Source organism: Medicago sativa, chromosome 1 (genome assembly GCF_051527215.1).
Source record: "Medicago sativa cultivar Bolivia chromosome 1, Bolivia_mono, whole genome shotgun sequence".
NCBI classification, from domain to species: domain Eukaryota; kingdom Viridiplantae; phylum Streptophyta; class Magnoliopsida; order Fabales; family Fabaceae; genus Medicago; species Medicago sativa.
The window spans coordinates 41,164,035-41,191,064 of record NC_140749.1 but is presented as its reverse complement, the minus strand read 5'-3'; the positions used below and the strand labels follow the sequence as shown (position 1 = coordinate 41,191,064).

At 32.8% G+C, this 27,030-nt stretch overlaps 2 protein-coding genes across 2 annotated transcripts; one reads left to right on the top strand and one right to left on the bottom strand.

Annotated features, from left to right (window-relative positions):
- LOC146954958 (Tyrosyl-tRNA synthetase, class Ib, bacterial/mitochondrial) lies at positions 1–6,821 on the bottom strand. The gene is made up of 10 exons (XM_085719337.1): positions 6,691–6,821; positions 6,459–6,609; positions 2,834–3,123; positions 2,644–2,740; positions 1,884–1,989; positions 1,721–1,803; positions 1,250–1,395; positions 988–1,093; positions 315–374; positions 1–207 (listed from the first exon to the last, which is right to left on the bottom strand). Exons 1-10 carry the CDS (start codon positions 6,786–6,788, stop codon positions 187–189), a joined length of 1,158 nt encoding a protein of 385 aa, XP_085575463.1. The 5' UTR covers positions 6,789–6,821; the 3' UTR covers positions 1–186.
- Positions 6,822–14,298: 7,477 nt separating this feature from the next.
- NTRC (NADPH-dependent thioredoxin reductase C) lies at positions 14,299–22,556 on the top strand. Its single transcript, XM_085719332.1, has 10 exons — positions 14,299–14,571; positions 15,732–15,939; positions 16,035–16,140; positions 16,519–16,784; positions 18,117–18,396; positions 19,681–19,788; positions 20,541–20,627; positions 20,768–20,872; positions 21,713–21,843; positions 22,097–22,556. The coding sequence occupies exons 1-10, from the start codon at positions 14,331–14,333 to the stop codon at positions 22,155–22,157; spliced, it is 1,593 nt and encodes a 530-aa protein (XP_085575458.1). The 5' UTR covers positions 14,299–14,330; the 3' UTR covers positions 22,158–22,556.
- The last annotated feature ends 4,474 nt before the right edge of the window (positions 22,557–27,030 follow it).

The window sequence follows — 27,030 nt, the reverse complement described above, 5'->3', positions numbered from 1 at the left end:
TACAGATGCCAAAGGGTTCAACAAACCCCAAAGATGCATACCACATAATTTGAAACTCATACAAGTATTTATTACATTTTTCATATCCACTGTATTTCACAAGTGAAAAAAATGTATTCTAAACAATGAAAAATTCTAGATCTGTTTCGAGATACAAAAATTAGCCTGAAGTCTATAGTCAGAACATTACTTGGTGACCCTGTAAGCCTGCAAACCAAAGACAATTTCAGTTTAGTCTATAATGATAGATAAACATATATAACAACATTAAAATGACTGTTTGATGTATTTTACTAATTCTAAACGAGGCTGACCTTGACTCTTTTTAGTAGCTCTTTAGCATTGCTGTCATTTTTGAAGTGTTGCCTTACAGGCTGCATATTTCCAAGAAACAAACATTTAGTAAACAAAGTAAAGGTCCAATGCCACTTGAAAATTGCTTTTCTAACATAAAAAAACTTCTTAAAAACACATGTAAAATACTTAAATGCCCCCAGCGGCGCTAACTTATAACTAGAAAACATATATGCCATTCCCACTATTTTTCTGATAATACTACACCGTAAAAGTTGTAACATTTTCTTATAAATAGGATCAACAAATTTTTTGGAAATTTTATTATAATAAGGACCAGAGGGGGTATTTAATTAAAACACCTCCCCTCTCTTACCCCACCTTCCATGAAAATCTCTACCCTCAGTTTGAACCAAACCAACCCTTAGTCGTCTTTCAGTTAACCAAAGAATTGTAAAATCAGAGAACATTTCCTCTAGCTCTCCCCTGATAGTGTATACTAAGGGTCTCAATCTATCATATATTATCCATCACATTAAATTTTTAAATTGAAATGTTAAAGCATATTAACCAATACTAATAAGACAATTCTGAGTAAAAATATTGTCAACCTAGTACATAGATAGTAGAGATTTCTTTTAAAAATTAAGAGGAGGTATACAAAGATGCATAAACATAACCAGGAAACATTACCTCTAGAATTTTATTCAATGACTTCGACAAAGCCGGTTTAAGGTCAGCTGGATGTAACTCTCCGCTTTCATAGTCGGCAATCAACTCTTCAAAGCTTTTGAACGTCCTACGTAGAATGAAAGCATGAACATATATCAACCAAACGATTGAATACAAGAATCAAAATGTTAGCATCAGACTGAAGCCAACCAGAATGGTTTAGGAAACTACTACTATTATAAATGGAACATGAAGTTCAAAATGAGGAAATAGAAGGACTTACTTATTACCACCATTATCTGCATTACGCTCCACAGTAAACTCGTTAAACCAAGGTAAGATAAGATATTTAATGTACTCCAAGCATGGGTTTCCTTCCACAATCTTTGGCGGGCAATATGCCTTTTTTATTTTCACATTCACTTCGGCCTGTGATATCCAAATACAAAGATTGAACAGTCAATATTTTTAAAACAGCTTATCAAAAAAATATTAAAACAGAATCACAAAAAAAAAAAAAATGAAAATCTTTACCAGAAAGGAATAAATAGCCACAATCTATATCAAATCACAACCTTTTATTCCTTCATTCAAAATATTTTTCTGTCAAATTCTCTTTTTATGTTTTTGAAATTTTAGCAAAATAAATTTTTTCTTAGCTGTCATCAAGTTCAAAACAAAACATAACTAGATAGGACAATTGAACTTCTCCTTTTTAGTAATGACAAATTTAAATGCCCTTTTAGCAGCTTACCTCTTCATCCTCCATGTAAATGGATGATAAAGGGTCACTTTTTGACATCTTCTCTTGCCCTTGTTGTAGACCAGGTAACATGTCTGAAAATCACCCGAGGATAAATTAGTAAGTGACAACACAACTCCAATATACGCTAGCTGAAAGGAAATCTGGAGATTACGGTGTGATAAGATGACGGGTTTGTTCTTCCTCTTAATAACATCACAATACTCTCTGGCAAGTACATTCACTTTTCTCTGATCCATTCCCAATTGGCAGATGTCGGCCTATTTTAAGATAAAAATATTCATGATTATTCACTAATATGTTTCAAGCAAATTGACAACTACAGATGAAGCCAGGACATAATAAACAGCACAACATTTAAATACTTAAACATGAGAAATAAAAATTAATATCATCTGGTTTACAATTTTACAGATAGAAACTATAAGAAACTAAGATGGGAACATCCAAGAACAGAACACTTGAAATTAAAGAGAAGAAGTCGTTCATCATACAGTTAACACATCCAAAGGCTGTGAACATCTATCATAATTTATAAGTTCCATTTTCACAACTAACATTGCAAAAACCATGTATTCATTTATGGAAAAAACTTAGGTACAATTTTGCTTTTCGTATGGTTCTTAACTAAATTCACCATGATTTCATCAAATCCATCATTTTCTCAAAGTTTGTTCTATCCAACAAAAGTGTATTTTTAGTTAAGAACATATGAAAAGCACCTAAAGAATTGCACCTAAGTTTTGCCCTTCATTTATTTCTTTGATAGTTCTCTACAGTAACATCCATCACAAGCCTAATAAGGAGATCATTCTATAAGTTAAATGTCAAGCAAAGCAAACAATGCAATAATTTATACATAAGTTCAAGCAATCAATGCAAGCATCAATATATAGGGAAAGAGTGAACTTCACCTTGAGGAAAAAAATGTCAGCACACTGCATGCATGGATAGAATATTTGAGCAGCGGTTAATTCATCTTGTTCACTCCGTCCCATAATTTGGCTACACCTGTAAATTGGAAAAGCCAAACATGAAACAACATTCCAGATCCATTATTCAGTGGATCATATGAAAGCATTTTCATATCATAATAAAAGGAACCTGATAATTCTTTTAAGGTTGTTCTTCTGAGCTATATCCAACACAAGAGGCCAATACTCATCAGCTCTGGCATTAATCTCTTTAGACGACCACAAAAACTCAACTTTTCCTCCTTCCAGATCCATCCCAACGGCTTTCCAAATTTCGATCAAGTAGCGGCCAACAATCTCAATTTTCTTCAAATCTCCACCCATTTTGTTATTAAGCTTAGCAAACCAATCAGCAATCCATATTTTGACTAGGCAACCAGCGGATGTTAGCTTGTTCACATTGATTGTTTTCATGACACCCTAGATATACATAAAAAAAAAAAAAAACTACAAAATCACACACCAGTACAACACCTTCAACAACTAAATTAAAAATTGATTTTTCTCATACAAATATTTAGTTATTTTAAAGCAAAACTTATTTTGTCACCAATCCTCAGTTTAACTAAATGTCACCAAAAATAGTTATTGCCGTAGATCGAAAAAATTATCCATAGAATCTCACCTTGAACAATTTTTCCTACATCTAATTTTGATTCTTTAGCTTTCTACACACACACACACACACATCTGATGTCAAGTATGGCTTGTTTCAGGCTTTCAGGTTTCTGGGAAGAAATAAATAAATCGCTGTGGGGGATAATGCAACATTAGTCTTCCTGCAACAGAATTTTGCGCAGGCTCTTCATGTAGATCCAGTATTGAATCTTATGGTAGTAATACTACGGAATCATTTTAAGGGTTTTGATTGTGTAAAAACATACGGTGTCAGTCTGTATTTTATGTATCTTATACTGCAAAATTGCATCCAATGCACTATGTTAATTTAAATAGATATTGAAGAAGGATAAAGAAAAAACGGTTGGCCTTTATGTATGATACTACTCCGGTTTCAATTATAAGATAAAGTTAACTTTTTAGACTCATTGAATAAATGATGTTATAAAGTTAACTTTTTAGACTCATTGAATAAATGATGTATCAAGTCTATATTAGGAACTAGATACATCATTTATTTCAGAACCTAAAAAGTAAATTGGCTTAAATGCACTTTTGGTCCCCTTTTTTCATAAAAAGGGAGTTTTGATCCCCCTATTTTAAAAACCAACATTTTGGTCCCCAGTTTTAATTTTTTATGAGTTTTGGTCCCCCGCCCCAATGTGGAGTCAATTTGGTTGATGTGGCATTGCCCACTAATGACATGGCAACACCTAAATGGACAATTTTTTTTACGTCATTACTAATTTATTTAATTCAATAATAAATATTTTTAACCAAAAAAAAAAACTTTTTTATCCAAAAAAAGTATTCCATTAATCTTCATCTCTTCATCAATGGTGTTCATCATCTTCATCCATAAATTTAAATTCGGAAAATTTCTTCAAAAAAAAAAAATTCAAAATCACCATTAAAATCAATAAACTCAAACAAATCAAAATTATCTTCTATAAACCTAAAACATCTTCAAAAATCAAAAACCCCAACTTGTAAACATACCCTTAAATTCAGACATTGCCACGTCATAAATGGTCAATGCCACATCAACCAAATTGACTCCAAATTTGGGTGGGGGACCAAAACTGGGACCAAAATGTTGGTTTTTAAAATAGAGGGGGACCAAAAGTGCATTTAAGACCGAAGGGACAAATGCATGAATTATTGTTGTGGTGAAGAGTAGGGTCGAAACATTGTTTTAATTATAACTTTAGTTGAGACGCCACAATTAGTTGGATAATTCTTATTGTAGGGTAAATGTGGTATCAATATCACAAAAGTACGATGAAAGTCCATCACTCAATTTAATAAGACTGCACTCGATATATCAAGACTAATTCAGAGGAGCTTTTGAAAATAGAACTCTAAAGTGTTTATTTTTCCATTGCAAGGTTTAGAACAATTATTTTGAATAGGGATGGATTGTTTCACACTAAATTTCTTATCTTTTGAGTTGATATGTCCAATAAAACTCGAACATGTGATGTGGCTTCTGTTTGTCGTGTTTTAGTGAATGTGCTTGAAGACAAACAAACAGAAGAAATGAAAGTTACAGCCATGTGTGCTTTGCGAAATCTCATGATGAATAGTCGATCAAATAGAAGAGTGGCTGCAGAGGCCGCTAGTGTTTGGGTTGTAACTGATCTCATAGGTTCAAGTAATCCTCAAACTTCTGTTCAAGCTGCAATAATTATTAAACTTCTGATCTTAGATGATACCATTTAAGAGTATTCTTCTAGCGAAATAGTCAGAGCTATCACTAGTGAATTTTATCTTGCTTATTGTTAAAAGAAAGCCAAATATCCTTCTAACAAGGGGATGATGGGAATAATTCAGAGCTCTTAGAGGTTGAGCCTCTGAATTACTATTCTTATCATACAATTAGTTTAGGACTTCTTCCATTAAAAGAATGGCAGATCACTTTGACACAGAATGGTGGTTAAGCAAGATAAAACTCACAGGGTGATTGCTCGGACTATTTCGCTAGAAGCATACTCTTGAATAGTATCGTCTAAGAACAAAAGCTTAATAATTATAGCAACCTAGGCAAATGTTTGAGGATTACTTTAACTTATGAGATTCGTTACAACCAGAACACCTTCTATTTGATCTACTGTTCATCACAAGATTGAGCAAAGCACATATAGATGTAACTTTAATTTCTTTAGTCTGTTCCTCTTCAAGCGCATTCACCAAAAACCGCACCACGTGTTCGAGCAAGAGCTCAATATAATTCATCCCTAAAACTGAGAAGTACTAGACAACTCATTATTGATGTTATGCCACATACTGTGGACACTCTTGAATACAAATTAGTTCTCCTTTTTCAAAGAACAAATCTCTATTTTCCTCTACATTTTCAAAAGAATAAAAGGAATTAGTTAAAATATGTCTGTAGTTCATGCAAATATACCATTTTTTGTTTTTTGTCCTTGTAATATTTTGCTTTTTGTTTTTATTCCCTGCAGACATACAACGTTTTGCTTTTGGCACTTATTGTTTTGTTTTAGTTCCGGCAAAATTTATTCATATTGGAAATGATCCAATGTAGAATAGTTTATTTTAGTCCGTCAAAATAAGGACCAATTAAAACAGAACAAAAATTACAGCGACTAAAGCAAAACACCCAAGACCAAAACTCAAAAATGATATGCTTGAAGGGACTAAAAACAAAAAAAAAAAACAAAAAAATACAAGGACTTAAACCAAAAAATGGTAAACTTGCAGGGAACACAAACATATTTAAACCAAAGAAATTTGATAGCAAATGGGTTAGTTTCTCATTAGTAATCAACTATCAAGAAAATGATTTGCTATCATGTAAATCTCAGCCTCAACATGTTAGACTTTTCTGGATTACTATGTTATTACTTAATGGTAATGAACAATTGGAAAACCTTGGGCATATATGCAAATTTAATGTTTAATGTATTTTCACTCACTTAACACTTGTATTGAGTAGTGTAGGCATTTTTAGTGATATTAGAGTTATACATTTGTTTTCCACTATGGGCCTGATTGGATAATCAACTTATTTGCAGCTTACGGCACAAGCGCTTATCATGATAAGAGCTTGTGCATAAGCTATCTTGTACAGAACTTATGAAAATAAGCTGAAAACAGGTAATGAGGTAAAATACCTGAGCAATGTGCATTCGTCCAGAAGGTTCAAAACCATCGTAACAAACAGGCTGAGGCTTTTTAGCGAGGAGGTTAAGAAGTTCATCTTCTTGAATGCACTCTTCTCCGATGCTTCTCACGATCTCAAATCTCTGTTCCGCACTCAACAACCTATGCACGTAAATTCATCAAATAATGAAAATTGAAAACAGGATAGAGAATCTAGATTAGAACAAGAGAAGAAAAAATTACTGCGGTGTTGGATTTGGATTTGGATTGGTTGATGATGATTCAGCGACGGACAATGATTCCAGTGCTACTGCGGCGGCGGCTACTGCTTCTTCTGCCATTTTTAGGGTTTTGACTTTCAATACTATCGCAATGCCAGCGTCGGTCGGAATTTCAATCTTTATACTCTCATTTAACCCATTATCATTTTTATTTTTTTTTACTAAATTATCAAATTAGTCATTGGCTTTTTTTTTTTTTTAGGAAAAATAAGTCATTGTGTAAGTCAATTTCAAATTAATCACCGACTCTAATACCTTTCAAAAAAAAATATTTAAAAATAGTCCTTATCTTTATTAAAAGTTTCACAATTAAGTTCTTCGTCATGTGACAAAAACATCGAGACAGTTATCTAATTGAGAAACTTTATAATATTTCAAAATAGTTATTATCTTTGTCAAAAAATTCTCAATTTAAGTGTCTCGTTATATGATAAAAACTTAGAGACAAAATCTAATTGAGAAACTTTTGACAGAGACTATTCTGAAATATTGATAGAGTCAGAGATTACTTTAAGAGTGACTTACAAAGACATTTATCAAATTGATGGTTTTTTTTTTTTTTGTCAAGTAGTTTACTTGAAACTTAAAACACTTAAATAACTAATATGGTATTTTTGTAACTTAAATGACCAAAAGTCAGTCTTTTTCTTTATTTTATTGCACTAATATGTATAAATAACAAGCAATAGTTTTTATGAAATTTTAATTTTAATTAAAATTATTTTGATCCAGTATGCTTTCTAATTTAATCACTACATCATTGATATACACTTCCACAAACTTTCCAACGAAAGATTGTGTTCGTTATCTTTTGGTACAAGTTTCTCCTCCTTTCTTCATATCAAATGGTATAACTAACCATTCATTTGTTTCCATTTTTCCTGATCATCTAAGGCTTGATTTTGACATTCTTCTTTAGCAATAAATATTTTGTTGTCAACTTGTCCTCTTGTAAAATTACTTTTCAAAAATTGTTATTGAGTTTGTCATACTAGACTCTATTGGCTTGTTTAAGGTCATACGGTGACCTTTCTAGGTTATAAACATATTTTAGATGCTTTAAATCTTCGAAACCATGAGATAGTTTTACATACACTTCTTCATAAATGAAATCATTTTAAAATGCACTTTTAACATCCATATATATATATATATATATATATATATATATATATATATATATATAGACACATATATATGATAATAATAGTCGAATTACTTCTAATCTAGTTGCTAGAGCAAAAGATTCAGTGTAATTAATACATTCTAATTGATATAGTCTTGAGTTGCTAATATAGCTTTGTTTATTATCACTTTTAATACTTCTAATCTTGTTTTTTAAATCTCATTTTGTTCTAATGGTATTTTTACCTTTGGGTTGTGGAACCAAATCCTAAATTTTGTATCTCTGAAATTGGTTGAGTTTTTCTTACATTGCCACAATCTAGTCATCATCTTTCAAGGCATCATCAACAAAAAGTTGGTTCAATCATTGACAACAATCCTAGTGGATAGGATTCATTTTTGAATGATTATCTTGTATTTAGAGGACCATTCTTGTTTCTGGTGATTTGATCTTATGGGTGAGATGATTTATACTTGAATGAACGTTTGGAGGGTGCGACAATACTTGAAGTGTCTTCTTGTTATCTAGACCCAGACAAAGGATACACAATAAGCGTGTATATAATATACTGTATATTGTGGATCCATGTTGATCGGCCTGACATCACCAACGTAGTATGAAATAAATTTGCCTCCTTGAAGGTCTCTTTGTTCGCTTGGCGGTTATTGCGTAATCACATTCCAACAAAGGATAATTGAATTCAGCGTGGAAATACCCTGACTAACTTTAATATGTGTTCAAGTGATTGTGGAACAAAGGAAAGTGTTAATCACTTGTTTTTGGGTTGAGATGTTTTTTCGGTAGCATCTGACATCCGTTCAACAATGGTTAGGTATTCACTTAGCAAATACATTGTACCCTTATGATCATCTCTTTCAAATTAGAATTTTTTGAAATGAATATAGGAAAACCGTCACATTTTGAAAGGAACTACACTTAAGTGCATATGAGAAAACTGCAATTAACTACAGTTGGCACACCAACAATTCGCTACCGAATGACAGTTAACTGTCGTTGGGGTTATATGTGTAATTTATAGGTGTGTCATAAAGAGTTTTGAAGTGGACAAAGCAATTTTCTACAACATCATCCCCTTGTGTTTTAAAAGATACACAACTCTCCTTTCAAAGATGAAAAATTATATCTTTTGATCCGAATTTATATTTTTATGTGAATTTTCATTTAACCTTGTCAAACAATTTCTTATTTTATCCAAATCGACCACCTTATTTGTCCAATCTTCTTTCAGTGTCATATCTTCCATCTTTCACATTCCATTGTGAAAAGTTCATCTCTTCGGTTATAGTAACATTTAATGTTAATATATTATGTAGATTTTAAACAAATTGTGTTGAAATTTGAAAAGATAGCGCACTTTGCTATTATTGTTATGTTTGAGCTTTGAAAGTCTATGTCGATTATACGAAGACCTACTTCGAAATTAGAGTTGTAATATTTCTTGAGTTGTCTATTTGTTACGATGGAACATATGCTAGAAACACAAGAATGCGTTAATGAAGTAGATAAAATAGTCACAAGAAAGGGGGGGTTTGAATTGTGACCCTTTAAAAATTATCCTGAAACTTTAAAAGTGATTCTCAAGTTGTTTACTTGGAATAGTTAAGTTAACCTTCTGACTTCAGAACGTTCTGAAGTTCATAAACAAAAACTGTTTAATAAAGTAAATGTGCAAGTGTGTGTTGTGTATACTGTAATTAAAGAGTATAGAGAAGAAGGAAAGGACACACAGAGAATTATAGTGATTCATCCAATGTGGGCTAGTCCACTCCTCACAATCTTGTGAGAGTTTCCACTATGATGCTTGAGATAACCTCTCAAGTCCTGCACCTTACAATCTTTGTTCTCCTGAACAATTACAACTCTGTATTCTCTAAGCCTCAGCAGGCTTGCACCTTCTTGCTAAGTTAACCACTTAGACTTTTACAACCTTTGCTCAAACTAACACTTTAGTACCCCTAAAGCTAGATGAGACTTTGTTACAATTTGTATGGAGGTTGAATGTTTGTGAATCAAACAGAAGAGGAGGAAGAAGAAGTTATCTATGAAAGAGATAGCAGAGAGAATTGATGTACACTACAAAGAAGGTAAAAAGAGCCCTCAGTAATGATCAATTTAATTGCAAGAGCTCCAAACAAAATCAAGTTGTTTTCTCGTGTGCTTTGCAATGGTGTAAGTAATGCTGAGCCTTTGATCTCTATTTATAGAGTCTTTGGGCTCATATAGCCGTTGTAAGGTGTCCAATGGTGTTATGTCATGTGTCCTGGGTCCCACAAGCTTTTACTTGAAATTTTGGGCAAACATTCTGATCAAAGATGAACTTCAGAATGTTGTTGTGTTCTTGATGATCTTCATCTGGGTTCATCATATTCATCTAGGTTCATCATGTATGAATGAACCCATGAATTTCTGGGCGTGTCATATGCTTTTCATATGAATTTCTGGGCAATAACCAAAGTATGGGCTTTTGCACATACATCAGAAAGTTACTTTACCAGATTTGCCTAGGGACTGGTGCAGGAAAGATATAGTGGGATTCTGCATCTTCATGCCCATGATTTGAGAGATTGTGTGGTCCATGTACTGTACCAACTCCCATGCGTGTCTATCTCTTGTTGAACAGGACAGATTTGCTTTGCTTTTGCTTTTTGCTTTTCACATAAAGTAAGCATGTGCAGAGCTGAACATTCTGACCATCAGAATGTTCCATCTGTTTCACTTAGGATGATTTGTAAGACTACCATTTGATGTAATCAAATCCTAATAGTGAAACAACAATGAAGAGCAGTGATATTAACATCTATGATGATATTCCCTTGTGGAATATTCCTAGTACATCAATGTTCATAGTCTTAAATGATCATTGAATATCATTTTTAACATAATCCTTGTATATGCCTTTATTGCTTGATTGATCCATGCAAATGTACTTTCTTGGACATATATCCATGTCACACGTGCCTTGCATGACCTTGATCAAAGTTCTTGAGATTCTTGGCTTGTATAAGAACAACCTTCTGATCTCTGCTTGAACATTCTGATCTTCGAGCAACATTCTGACCTCAGTGTTAGATCATGAATTCAAATGTCCTTTGATTTCTTGATTCTTGATATGATTCAAACCTTGTTCATGTCTTAGTAAAACACTCAAGAGCACAAGTTAAATACCAAGGAATTAATCAAAGTCCATTAATTCTTTAATCATATTTGTTTATTATCTTTAAAATTAATTAGGGATTTTGTCTCAACAGTTAATACTTTATTCTTTAACACTTTTATCATTTCATGTGGTGTTTGTTTCGTAACATTCATCATTATCCTATTATTATATTTGAAGGGAGGTCAAGGTAACTTATAGGATGTGCAAAGTTTAGTTCAAACCTAAAGCTGTGTGTGAGCCGAACCAAACAGTTTTTTTAGTTTGTTAAACAAAATTGAGCCATTATGAGTCAACTTGAACTGAACTAGACCAATTGTTTAAACTGTTGAACCAGTTTGTTATAAAAAAAAAGATCCGGTGAATTGTTTTACGTATTTAAACACCGATGAATGCTCCGAACATTTTTTACAACATGGTCTAATCATCAGTTTCCAAAATCTAATGATGAATTGGATATGCATCTGATACAAATTCGAAACCAGGGAGGAACACACAAGTTCAAATTTTGGTTCAGGCTGTTGTAATAACGATTTCGAAAGCATAGATGAATAACATATTTTCAAGGATGATGGGAGGTGATGATGGAATTACTTCCTGGTATATGCTTGCGGTGAAGGCGAGCTCGACATTGTCGACTTCAACAAGGGTAGAGCGGACAACGATAGGAAGAGTCGTGGTAGAGATCGTGGTAGTGTGACCATTAAGAAGGACGAAGAGGGATTACAATGCGACAGAAAAGTGGATTTCACTTTTCTCGTTAGGTTATAAAGTTATGATTTAATATTTACTTTTTATATTTTTGTTCAAATTTAGTTTTTTTTTTTGTTTTAAACAATTCAGTTATTAAACTGATCCTTAAACATGGTTCAATTTTTAACTTTTACATTCAATTTAATATGTGCAATTCAGTAGTTCAGTTCAATATTTTGGTCGTTTTGTCTATCCCTAATAATTTACACACTCTGATTATTATAGAAATATAGAACACATATATTATTTACTGAATGAATTTAAAAGGCTTAAATATGTGATCAGTCCCTGCACTTCACCCAATTTTGACATTAGTCCCTGCACTTTTTTTTGTTGGCATTGATCCGTGCACTTTGTAAGGCTTACAAAAATAAGTTTTAATTGTATCGCATTGCAAATGGAAATTGGATCGCATTAACACCATGATAATAGATGAAAATTAACAAAGTAGATGAAAATTAAATTGCACATTGCAAAGTAGAATAAAATAATAATTAAAAAGTTGGATTTTTTTGTCTTTTAGTGTGCCACGTGGTGTGAAATGATTAATCCACGTGGCACACCGTTAGTTTTGGTTTTTTTTTGAGTAATTAGCCAAATACCCCCCCGAAATTGCAAGGCGCGTCAATTACCCCCCTGTAGTTAACGAAATATCAATTACCCCCCCGAAATTGATAAACGTTAGTCAATTACCCCCCTCCGTTAATTTCCTCCATCCAACATGCTGATGTGGCAGTTAACTGCCCACGTGGCACTGCCACATGGTCAGAAAAGGCATGCCACGTCAGAGGGGGGTAATTGACTATATTTTTTAATTTTTTTTTGAAATTTTTTTTTTTGAATTTTTTTTTGAACAAAAATATGATTTTTTTTTTCCTTTTGAACAAAAATATGATTTTTTCCTTGCAAATTTATGATAATTGATCACTACTATGAATCTTATTCCTTCTATATGCTAATTTATATGACTAATATATGCCACTGTCATTATTATCACTACTATATAATGTGCTTATACAGAGATAATTCTGTCATATAGATGTTCTATGCTTATACTGTCATTATACTGTTCTATGCTTATACTGTCATTATAGGTAGCATACTTAAATGATGATTTCACAGAGATAATTCTGTCATATAGTAGCATACCTTAGTCATAGATTATAAACTTAGACACTCATGCACCTAGACACTGCAGGCACCCAGACACTGCAGGCCGCAGAAACACGCCACCAGCCACAAACAGAACTAGCATAACAGGTTCTGTCAAAACATAAGCCCAAATAATTCAAATACAGGGGGGTTTTTGACCATTATTGATAAACTACAGGGGTTTTTTGACCATTATTGATAAACTACAGGGGGGTTTTTGACACGAACTTGTTGGAACAATAACAACACAAACAACTTAGAACAATAGCAGCACAAACAGCTTAGCATAATTGCCTCTTACATTTGTTTCCAATACACATAAGAAAATACTTAGAACAACAATACATATTTCATATAACTATTGTGAACCAAGAATTTTAATCAAAACTACCAACATACACAACAATACTATCATGTACTTCAATAAAAATCAACATGCAAAGCTTCCATTATCATTTTCATCATTATTAAGCCCTAAAGCAAGCTTCAATTCCCCCTCTTCTGTCCAAATCGAAACACAACATCAACTTCACATTATATAGTAGTGATAATAATGACAGTGGCATATATTAGTCATATAAATTAGCATATAGAAGGAATGAGATTCATAGTAGTGATCAATTATCATAAATTTGCAAGGAAAAATCATATTTTTGTTCAAAAGGAAAAAAAATCATATTTTTGTTCAAAAAAAAAATTTCAAAAAAAAAATTTCAAAAAAAAAAATTTCAAAAAAAAATTAAAAAATATAGTCAATTACCCCCCTCTGACGTGGCATGCCTTTTCTGACCATGTGGCAGTGCCACGTGGGCAGTTAACTGCCACATCAGCATGTTGGATGGAGGAAATTAACGGAGGGGGGTAATTGACTAACGTTTATCAATTTCGGGGGGTAATTGATATTTCGTTAACTACAGGGGGGTAATTGACGCGCCTTGCAATTTCGGGGGGGTATTTGGCTAATTACTCGTTTTTTTTTAAGGGAGACTTAAGAGAAGAGCCAAAGCCAATTTTTTTTACAAAATGCATAGATCAATGTCAAACAAAAAAAAGTGCAGTGACCAAACCAAAATTGAGTGAAAGTGCAGGGACTAATCACATATTTAAACTCACACACAACTGTAAGGTCCCGGGTTCGAACCCGGACCATCAAATTCGAACCCGGGTCACGACATCCGACCTTGCAATTTCGACGTTTACTAGTTGAGCTAAGGAATTCTAGACTAAACCAATTTAAAATGTAGAATTTTGGAAGTGTAGTTTTTTATTTTTTATTTAATGAAATGAAAGGGTTGGGTCTGAACGCGTGTAGCACAAACGCTGAATAATAAAATAAATAAAGGGCTCATTTAATGGGTGAGTCTACTGGTGATGATTGTATGGTCTGTAAGAAAGAATGGTTACTGCGAAGATAGGACTCTTCGGAGTGGCAACACTTCCTCCCACTCACAACCACCGTGTCACCACTGCTTCCTCTCTCTCCTCACCTTCTCATCATCGTTTCATCTTCATCAACTCACGCCGCTCTCTTCGTTCTCGTTCTTCTTCTTCTTCTTCTTCTTCTTCTTCTTCTTCTTCCTCTTCTCTCACACTCCGAGCCTCTTCCGACACTTCTTCCTCCTCCGTAGCCTCACCAGGTTCATCATTACTTGCTCTATTCTTTCATTAAATGCGACTCACTCAAATTCGCACTAGTGTTATAGGTGAATTCAATGCTTGCTTGCTTGCTAATTTTTTTATTTTATTTTATTTTAAATTGAAATTTTGATGTTAAGTGTCGGAGAAAACAAGGTTACGATGCATTTTTTTGGTCTGTTATTGGATTTAGATTTATATTGAAATTTAGTTATATTGAGGAAGAGTTAATTGTGGTAATTTTGGAAATAAAATTAAGTCGTTAATGTTTCTTCTTGATTAGCATGTTCAGTTATGAAATTGATTACTTTTGTTTGGTGTCAATATCGTGTTAGGTGTCTGTGTTTGTGTTACTAGTATTTCATAAGAATTGAATGGAGGGTAGTTGTTAAAGGATTTGGAGATGGCTTAGGTAGTAGAAGTAGAGATTTATAAGTTGTTGTATTTCATCAATATCGAGAATAAGTACTTAAAACGGAAGTATCCAACACTCAGCCTGACATTTAAGCCGTAAATTATGCTAGCCAACTACTCTCTCCGTCTCAGATTAAATGTCACATTTGAGTTATGCACGGTTATTAAGGAAATAATTAGTTGAGTTGATTTCAATGTTAAGATTAATATCATTTACTAAAACACCCTTAATTATTGTAGTTAATGAGGTAGTTGAGTATAACAGTGGAAAATTGCTATCAATCCTAGTTTTGGTCTAGGAAAATTGCACCAAACATACAACCAATAATAATAACAACAACCCGTCTCAAAAAATGTCACATTTGCATTTTTTCCATATATCAAAATAATTGTCACTTTGGTATAACGATTCAACATTTATTACTACCTCCGGTCCTGTTTATAAGAGAAAATTGGGTCAACAAAAGTTGATGTATCTGATTCAAAATTCAGTCCAGATACATCAACTTTGGTTGACCCAAGTTTCTCCTATAAAAAGGACCCGAGGGAGTATAGTGTTTTTAAGTTTCCTCTTATTGAAATATAGAGAGATGCCTTATTACTCAGTGAGAACCAAAATTATTGGCTTGTAGGTTTTGAGTATGCGTTCTTTCTTACTGTATGCTGATCTAGTAATTCTTGTTACTGATTTTTCTCTTTCGTTAGAATAATAAGCAAAGCTGACAGTGACAGTTTTTTCTTCTCACAGGTAACGCAGTTGAAAATGTGGTAATTATAGGTTCAGGTCCTGCAGGATACACAGCAGCAATATATGCTGCACGAGCCAATTTGAAACCCGTAGTGTTCGAGGGTTACCAAATGGGTGGTGTTCCTGGGGGACAATTGATGACTACAACTGAAGTAGAGAACTTTCCAGGATTTCCGGACGGGATTACTGGACCTGATCTAATGGACAGGTATCATATGCATGTTATGAACTAATGTTACTTTGTAGTTTATATTTAACTTGCATAAATAAACCTTGGAGTTCACAAATTTTCTACTTGTCTAGGATGCGACGGCAAGCTGAACGTTGGGGAGCAGAATTGCATCATGAAGATGTTGAAGCTATTGATGTGAAGACTAGTCCTTTTACTGTCCAAAGCAGTGAACGTAAGGTGATATATTCATTAGCTGCAAGCTTATTTTCAATTTAATAATTGCATCGAAATAGAAATTGTTATCCCCGAAATTTCAAGATTTTAACTTATAAACTAATTGGTTCTTTGAATCTTCTTTGTGATATTTTATGGAGTTGAATTAATGCAACTCATACATATTTGATAGTCAGTTTTATTTGGATATTGACATATAATTTTTTTCATAATGCGAGTCCTGAATGTCATAAAAACTACCGACCATATGATGAATCATTTGCCATCACTTTTGATTTATATGCATTATGAATTTTGACATTATCGAAAACAATAATATCCAATTCGTGGTATATGGGAGTTCTGATATGTTGTATATCACCTTTTCTTGATTACATTCAGGTTAAGAGCCATACTGTAATTATTGCCACTGGAGCAACTGCAAAACGACTTAGGCTACCCAGAGAAGATGAATTTTGGAGCAGAGGAATTAGTGCTTGTGCAATTTGTGATGGAGCATCACCTCTCTTCAAGGGTCAAATTCTTGCTGTCGTTGGAGGGGGTGATACAGCCACAGAGGAAGCATTATATTTGACAAAATATGCTCGTCATGTTCACTTACTTGTACGTCGAGACCAACTAAGGGCTTCTAAAGCCATGCAAGATAGGTGTGTCCGATTAATATTTCCCAACTCTCTACTTGGTAGCTGACTAGTTATGATTTTATAAAGAAATAGCTAACTATGTAATGCATGTTAAAATTTAAAGTGATCATACGAGTGAATAATTTGATTCCGATCCTACCATTACAATCTATAATTGTAAGTTTTCTTATATAATTACCTGCTCTTAAACACTTCATAATGTACCCCTTTTAGTTTATCCACTCTCTCTCTCTCTCTCTCTCTCTCTCTCTCTCTCTCTATGACATACGCACAAGATTCCTCTGGAAAATTAGAGTTTTAAACAAACTTAGTTAGATCAATCTTTTAAAGGCATTAACTGTGTTAGCTCTATCAGCCTTCATATTTTTTCATTATTCATAATACGTCCTCTCTGTTTTTCCTTTCAGTTTCCACCTTATGTTCACTTGAGCTTATACAACTTGTAAATTATTGTTTTTTCTTTCCTTTGTTTTTGCTTCATTTTTTAATACACATTTTTGTTCATGCTTTTTATTTTAATGTGTAATACATTTGATGGGTGATCAATATTTTTTCTATTAACTGATTTGTTAGGCATTATGTTTATGTCAATAATTTGTATTGGGGATTACAACAAATATAATTAACTTGGAAAGTATTTCCTAGATTAAGTATGTGTTTGTTTTGCCGTTTCACCACTGCCACTGTGCGTTTGAGAGCCTTGAGAATTGATAATAGAGAAGCTAAAAATTGTAGGATCTCTCCTAACGCACGTTCACGAGAAAGCCACCGCCAACACAAACATAGGCTAAGGCTTCTTTGTAATTTGGCTTTTAGTGGAGATGAAATATTATATTTATCCTAATAACATAATGTGTTTGATCATAATTCTCTTCTCACATGGCAACCTGTGGTCATTCTCTTTCCAATTTCCCCAAAAAAGCGTGCTTGCAAAATGCTTTACTGAATTCTTGTCTAAATTGTCATTCAATAGGGTGTCATGAACTCATGTTACGTGATTATATATCTGGACTCTGCTATATATATATATATATATATACTGAGCTAGAGTATATATATTTTTTTACATTATACATGATGAAAACTATCTGCTTAGTCTAGGCATTCTGAGCATTCTCTAGACTCTACTACCAGCTGTAAAATTTTAGGTTAGCAAAAGGGATTAAAGGAGTCTGTATCATGTACTCTTTCTTTTGTTATTTCCTGTCAGTTTGAGTATGGAGTTTTCTATTTCGACTTCTTTATGAAGGTGAATTATCTACTAATGAACATCTTGTATGTGAGTTTTCAACTCCTGAATGTTTGTTTAACAGGTTGATTATCACGAATTTTCAGAGTGTATGACAATCCAAATGTCACTGTGCACTTCAATACAGAGACTGTGGATATTGTGAGCAATACAAAAGGACAGATGTCTGGCATTTTAGTAAGAAAGCTTGATAGTGGGGAGGAGTCAGTGCTTGAGGCCAAAGGGCTATTCTACGGCATAGGCCATTCACCAAATACTCAACTGTTGAAAGGCCAAGTTGAACTTGACCAGTCTGGCTACTTACTAGTTAAAGAGGGTACTGCAAAAACTTCAGTTGAAGGTGTATTTGCTGCTGGAGATGTGCAGGTAACCTATTGGATGCTTTGTGTTGATATACTTGATCGTTATGAAGAGTCTATGTTTGAAAGAATAGGAGAGAATAGAAACAACAACAGTTGTTGTTGTTGTTGTTGTTATTATTATTATTATAGAACAGAATCACTGTAGTAACTTCTATTTAAAAAAATTAACTGTTTAGTTGGTCTCTCTGTATACAGAGTAAGTAGCTATAAGCCTTTTAGGGAGAGTCATTGGCGGTTATCAATTGTTTTACAAGAAAAATAGAGAGGAGATTCCAGATCTCTCTAATGTTTGGGAAATGGGAGCTGTACCTTCTAATTTCAATTCTACAATGCCATTGATCTATGTTCAATCTTGCCTTGATATGGAATTAGAGAACGTATATTATGAATAGAGATTCTATTATTTCACTCATTCACTGCAATTCGTTTATAGTTATATTACTATAGTACATTGTCTATTTTAGAAAATAAAATCATATGATAATATCTTGATATTATTCTAGAATATCTTGGTTTATCTCCGATGATTAATTTTCAATCAAATTGTATATTAGATTAATTCCTAGGATAAATTTCCATATCTCTTGTCATTACTACATTTGTCCCTAAATATGGGACCCGCTTCACTAAATCACGAGAATTAAGAATGTTGGTGGTCGTATTAAATTTGTTGATGATTGATATTGTTTTTACAAGTTTATCCTTCAAGAGAGAATTAGTTTATGTTCTCCTTATAGTATTTATTGTTGATTGCACAAAAAATGTAAAATTAATAGAGGTATGCGTATGCTGGTTATAAATAATTAATGCAATTAAAAATTCAAAGAGGGTCTTATAAAAAGGGTCAATTTTTATTAAGAGGGTCTTGTATTTAGGGACGGAGGTAGTATGTGTTTCCTAAATTCCCTACTTATTTAGGATTGAGTCTATTTATCCTTAAATAGGGATCAATATAATCTATTTATCCTTATAATGTAGTTAAGGATTACATATTAAGAAATTATTTCTTAAAAAAGTCAAGTACTTCAATTTCCAATGCATTGAATACACAAATTTTTATAAAAACTTAACATTTAATGTTCTTAAGGAGTGCCCCGGGGTCACTTGTTAGTATTTCCCTTGGTCTTCTATATCAAATCGTATCAAGCTAAACCCTTTTCACCTTAAATATGTTCACTTTTGATTACAGATAATGCAAATTTATCGTGATTCGACGTTACCTTTTTGTATGAAAAAGTGATAATTGCTTAGGCCCCTATGTTAAGGTTATTTCTTCTTGTTCTCATAGGACCATGAGTGGAGGCAAGCCGTAACTGCTGCTGGATCTGGATGTATTGCAGCTTTATCAGTTGAGAGATATCTCGTCAGCAGTGGTCTTCTTATAGAGTTCCATCAGGTATTTTAGTTTAAAGAACTCCAATTTTATAAGCACTTATATTTTGCCTGTATATTATATAGCATCGTAGAACGAGTTGTTCACATTACAATCAAGATTTGTTTGTAAAATTGATGTTTTATAAATTGGATAAATTTGAAAAACTTCATAAATTGTATAGGCTGCTAACTTTTATTTGATAAGAAAGTTAATTGGAGTCTGCTTTGCTAAGTTCCTCAAAATTTTGTTGGTGGGTAATGGTAAGTAGTTATCAGTGGCTTTGAGCAATGTTACGGGCTTCTCTCATCTCGTCAACATGCAATTAAATTTTAATCATAATTTGATGACACAATGAGGTCCCAAATGGGAGCTTCAATGATTTAGACAGAGAAACATAGAAACTCAAACGTGCATCACACATTCCTTTACGTGAGGACAAATTATAAGGAAGCCATTACCTGCTACACTTAGTTATTTCAACAAGCTTTTACTGAGTAGCATATTATCTATTGCTCTTTAGGAATCAGAATCCTTTCAAAGAAAGGACATAGTTTTTGAGAATATATGAAGAACTATTATGTAGTATTTATCTTGTGATAGACAATAAAATCATTTCCATATGCTTATAAGCTTTTAAGTTATTGGTGGAGGAAAGCTCTTTGTAGTAAATGTTAGTAAAATAATAACAGGAAACTAACTTTACATTAAATTAGTTGATTTATGCTGTAATTTCCAATATGAATCTCAGGCTTCCAATTTGTTTCCTGTAACAGCCAAAACATGAAGAGGTTAAGAAGGAATTAACAGACAGGGATGTTCAAGCGGGCTTTGACATTACACTTACAAAGCATAAGGGGCAGGTATGTATTCCTTATTAGGTGCTTATGCTAATGAGAATAAAGTCTTGGCATATGTTATCTCCAATTAGTTCATTTAATGTTTGATTATTTGGTTTGTATTATAATACATTTTTATCTCCTGTACGTTTTCCTGTTTACAGTATGCTCTGCGAAAATTGTACCATGATAGTCCAAGGCTTATATGTGTATTATACACGTCACCGACATGTGGTCCGTGTCGGACATTGAAGCCAATCCTCAGTAAGGTATGTTAAAGAACAATGGATTTAAGTTTATGTTATGATTCTGAAGTTAGATATCATAGTACTCATGGACATAGTATTGTTAGTTAGTGACATGATACATGAGTACTTTCAAGGAATGAAATACGAATAGACAATTGTCTTTTGTTAGATGGTGGTGTGGCATTGAACCTTGTTTCTTTTTGAAAATTGAACTATGCATCGAGACATTTGGTTGTCATTATGATTTTAGATATACCAGTGCCCTGTGATGCTCATATGTCGGAATAAGAATGTAGTCCGTATGCCACATTAATTAATTCTTGGAAAATTGTTGAAATAATTATAGATGTTCTAAATTATACACTTAATGAAGAAGAATACAACGTCACACAGTGACTGCCTTCAAGCAAAATGCAAATATTCTAATGGCATAAAAAAATAAATTGTCTAATAGACAACAGCAACATCAACACTAACCAAGCCTTATCCCACTAAGTGGGGTCGGCTACATGGATCAAATTACGCCATAATGTTCTATCATAAACCATATTTTGGTCCAACTCATTAATCTCTAAGTTTTTACTAATAGTTTCTCTTTTAGTTTTTCTAGGTCTTCCTCTGCCTCTAAGGAATAATCATCTTCTCTATGCATCCCTTCATGATCAAGATTTGAAATTTAAAACATGAACCGTTGTGAATGTATTAACGTGGATCTTAATAGATATATAAGAGAATACATTAATGGTTATATTATGCATGACATAGTAACTAAATGAAATTACTTTCACTTCCTTGTTTGATGGTATTGTCAATATTAGCACAGTAATGTTTTCATTTTTTTTTCAAAACTTTTCATGGCAGGTAATTGATGAATATGATCAGAGTGTACATTTTGTTGAAATTGATATAGAGGAAGATCCAGAAATAGCAGAAGCAGCTGGAATCATGGGTACTCCGTGTGTGCAGTTTTTTAAAAACAAGGAGAATCTTAAGTTAGTACTGCTTGATCTTTTCTATTATTATTTCTTATCATTTATAATATTCATTAAGATATATGGTTCAAGCATGAGTTTGTCATGATGTTTCCCCCAAGATATAAACTTTAACTGTTAATTCCTATCATTGTAGTAACTAACAATGACTTAAATTGCTAATTGCCATCTTTTGTTCTAAACAGATTTGAGAGGCCATTGTGACTTGCTTCATGGATATTCTTGCTAGTTTTGACTGCTGTTGATTTTGCAGGACTGTTTCAGGAGTTAAAATGAAGAGAGAATACCGAGAATTCATTGAGGCAAATATATAGAAGTACATAAAAACATTCAAGGGTGATAACCGAGTTCCGTGATTCAATTTTGTTTTCAATATTGGCCTGCTGAATAGCGCTGTCAATTTTGACAGCTATTCCTTAAACTGATCAGCATTTTTATAGATTGTACATGTAGAGAGCTACAAGTTATTGTTGTAATTTTTATTGTTCAATATTGTATTTTTTGTTCCCTATTTGAATTCAGCACGTTCAACTACCAGCTTCTCGTTGATGACAATGTGGTGAGTGAAATCACACCCTATTATCATCCAAGCTGAAATGACTGATCATATTTATAATTTTTTTTTTTTTTTTTTTTTTTTTTTTTTTTTACATTTAAATTGGTAAGATCATGTCAAAATTAATGATAGAATTTGGCAATAGATGTTTCTGCAACAGTGGCCACTTCCTGATCTCACGTTAACTAGATATTTCCACTGTAACTGCGGCTGGACAGAATCTGGCAATTACCAGCCGATCATTATATTACTGTGCTGATTACTATCGTTGAATGAATCCATGTGCAACTGTTGCCTTCGCTGGGGTTCTGATTCGAACGTTACCCTTGTATTATATTTTTTTCTCGACAGAATTTCAACTTCTCATAGGATGTTGAATAAGTGTGTGTGTGTGTAGAAAAAAATAAGGATATGAGAAATGAATGGTGGGGATTAAAGAAATGACTCTTTTGTTTTTAACATAAGGGAGTTTACTTCCTTCACTAATATATTTTCCCATCCACAAGTGCCATATATTCCCACCAAGCTGCCAAATTACTAGCAGCACTAGTGTAACACTGTTTCAATTTCATTAACACAGGATCAGCATATATATCATTGCATTGACTTCCATCATTGGATTCTGAGCTTGGAAACATAACTGTTTGCTGTTTATAGGGGGACATCAAAGCCAAAGATGGGAGAGCAAATAGTATAGATTCGTGTATTGTCACTGTGTTGTTTGTCTTGGCTCCCCACTAACTAGGATTCTGGGAATGTCAGCAAAAATTAAGAGCCAAATAGCTGACAACATTCGATCCTACCGAAGAAAGAGAACATATAGCAGTGGAATAAGTGTGTGTTTGGTATGGCGGTGGGGATAATTAATTTTGATAGAATTGAGTTTGAGAGAATTGATTTTGGTTAAAAGTGAGTTTGATGTGAATTGATTATGTTTGGATACACTTTAATAGAAGTGATTCTCATGAATTAATGTTGTTTGGATAGTTTGAATCAAAATTGATTTTGAACGTGTAATGACTAAATTATCTTTTTAATTAAAACTATATATCTCATTCTTACTTAAAATATTTATTTGAACTTATCTAAAACCATAAATGGATTTATATTGGTTCAAAAATTTATTTTAAAATGATTTCAGATTATAAGAGTTTTTTTTTTTTTTTTTTTTTTTTTTTTTTACGAAAATTTAATTTCAGATTATAAGAGTTTTTTTTTTTTTTTTTAAGAAAATTTATGAGTTTTTTTTTTTTTTTTTAAAAAATTAATCAATTGAGTTATTATTTTTAATACCCTTCACGTCTCCCTTCTTCTATTTTCCAGAAGCTTTCATTACACTTATACCCAATTTCATCTTTTTCTCTCCACCTATCAGTAATCTAAATCTTCCATTTCCATCTTCTTCTAACCTTTCTTCTTCCCCATTTCACTATTTTTCTCAATACCATTTCTCCATCACTCACCAATTAAGAACAGATCTGCAAATTTGTTAAAAAAAAAAACAGATCTGCAAATTCAACATTTCACTGTCTTATTCTAACCTCTTCTATCTGTTTCATCTGCAAATCCGTCAAAATTAGGATAGATCTGCAAAAATGAAGAAGAAGAAAGATGTTCTTTTTAAGGAAGAAGAAGAAGAAGAAGAAAGATGTTTATTTGTAGGAAATTGGAGAAAACATGGGTATATTGGTAACTATACATGTCATTGAAATCAAAACTGAGTTTTACAAACGCAGAAGCTAGGAATACCAGCTTCATTTGTACTGGCGTTTTGGTCTCAAACTGAGTTTTTAGGAAGTGCTTTTCATTCACCCAAACAAACTGAAATACCTGAAAACGTGGTTTGAAAAAGCAAACGCCAGTTTGGGCCAAGAAAACGTGTTCCTAAACAGGTACTAAGAAGAATAACAAAATGTGAAATTTGGAGGTTAATTGCTCACAACATAAGCGTGTGTGTGTTCGCGGTCCGGTTTGGATCGGTTTTGAGGCAAAACCTCATCCGATCCAAAGATAAAATTATATGCGGTTCGGTTTTGGATGATTAGTTTTAAAAAACCAATCCGATCCGATCTAAATTAATGCGCTTTAATTTGGATCGGTTTTTGGATGTCTAAATTACAAATTGTAACTTTTTTTATTAATAATAATCTTATAAAAATATAATAAAATAATAGGTTTGATACAAAATATAACATATGATTTATAAAAAATTAATAGTGCGGAATAATAATAATTAATTATCTTTACAACATACGAAAAAGAAACAAAATTGATTAAATTAAACTCATACGTAGTATTAAAAGAATTAAAAATAAAAAAATAATAGCTTAATATAATATATTTTACTTATAAAAATGGAAATATATATTAAAATATTTGTATGCGGTTCGGTTCGGTTTTGAAATATCAATCCAAAATCCAATCCAATCCAAGCGGTTTTTACAAAATGTCATCCAAACACATCCAATAATATTCGGTTTTGTGCAGTTTTCGATTTTTTTGGATCGATTTACGGTTTTAATTTAGATCGGTTTGAATTTGAACACCCCTATGTGTGTGTGTTAGAGAGCCTGCGAAAACGGTATATGATAAACTTTTTGCTTACTGTAAGCACCTTACAGCTTATATAATTAGTTATTATGGAGCTAATCATCATCACATTTTAAAGAATCGGGATCTCGTTGACATCAGATGTCAAAGTTAATTTTGACACCAAATCACATTTTATTCAAGAGTTGATATAAAGGTTCACGATTATTCATTTAAACCTCACGACGATCTCTCTTTCCTTGACTTCCAGTAATCTGCGAGTGATTTTCTCCTTTTCCCATCTTTTGTTGTTGAAAAATCAGTGACTATTCTTTCTCTCTTTAGCTGCTCTAGTTGCACCCTCTCCAACTCTGGACTCGTGATGCCGTCATCATCAAGCATATTTTCCTCACTACAAACCATGCAATCTTGAAGAAGGATCATGTAGCTAGTTTTATTTGTAGTCATCACACATCCAACTTTTTATATTTCTTTATTATCGGCACAAGATTTCAATAATGAATGAAATAATTGATTGAATCAAAAAGTGGAATTTGTTTCAATAATGAAGAAATATCATAATTTTTTCTCCTATCTATTGCTGGGTTCGTTTTTTTATGCAAGAACCTTCGTAAGTAGCTTCAATTAACTTCCCCTTTTAACTTAAAAAGGGGTGATCTATTCGCGAGACTGTCTCTTGCAATGTATAGCACCACTCAAAAAATAAACATGTTGATTTTAAGGCCAGTTGCTATGTCAAACAGAAAAACAAAACTTAAAAAGAAATTCATTAAAATTAATCGATCAACCCTCTTAAGTTGATATGATGATGATGTTGTCTTAGAACCTTGGAGTTAATTATGTTTTTTAATGTCAACGAGTTAAACATATTGACTCAAAGTATGCAACCCGTTGTGTTATCTCTAAAAAAAAAAAAAAAAAATTAAATATTCAAAATTGAACATACTAGACCATCGACCCGTGCTCCGCACGAGTCTTACCAATTCGTCTGTTTTTAATACTTGTCAAGAAAAACATATTATTCCAAAATAAAAGATAGTTCACATATAAGTCGTACCATTTTTTAAGTTTAAAAATCTTTAAAAACGACTAAAAGTAGTATTTTTGAATGGGGGATCATTTCCGCATTTGAGTAAAAATAGAGAGACAAAAACGCTCCTAACTAAGATGTTTAAACACGTCATATCCTTTTTGATTGGAGCAAGTTGAGACCAATTCCTTCAAAAGAGAGTCCTGTTATACCACAGGTGAACAATGATTACACTTTATCTTATTTGTCGTAATAGAAGCAAGTTATATCAATGCATGTTTTGCAACCGTTTTGCTGGCTGAGTTTTTTCTGTCTGCATTTTTTCTATTTTGACAGCATTTTTTCTGCTGTTTCTGTGTAGCAGAGTCGTGCTTTTGTTAGGATCGGCTGATTTTGTGTTTTTGTGGGTGTGTGGATTAGTTGTTGTCACTTTGTTTTTCGGCTTTCGCGAGCATTTGTTCGTCTTGCACAATCTCGTCATCAATAATATTTGATGTTTCTAAAAAAAAAAGTAGAAAAAGTTTGGAGTTGAAAATTTGTTTATCAATTGTCTAGGACAAACTATATCAAATATACATTGATACAAAGTGTGCTGCATAAATAACCAATAAAATGGTATTGTAAAGGACCCTTGAGTAGTTAAGCCCTCCGCAAATTCATCTTAAGTACACACAGTCATTTCCAATAAGATAATATTGAAAAGGACCCTTGAGTAGTTAAGCCCTCCGCAAGTATTCAAATTTTTTCCTAAATCATAGACATAAAATGGATGACAACACAAAGATGTCCTTAAGTTGCCTGTCATGCATATGCTATTTTAAGGTCATTCACAAATTGATACTAAAAAAATAGTTTGAGATATTAGAGAATAATGTGATGTAAATCATGCATCACATAAGTAAATCAGAAAATAAGAAAAGCGGGAAGAAATTAATCAGTTTGAGATATCACTAACTTAACATTGAAATATTTAATGAAATTCTCAATGAGCATGTTCTTCAAGATAGCATTGTGTAGAAAGTAAATGAATCAAATTATGAAATAACCAAAA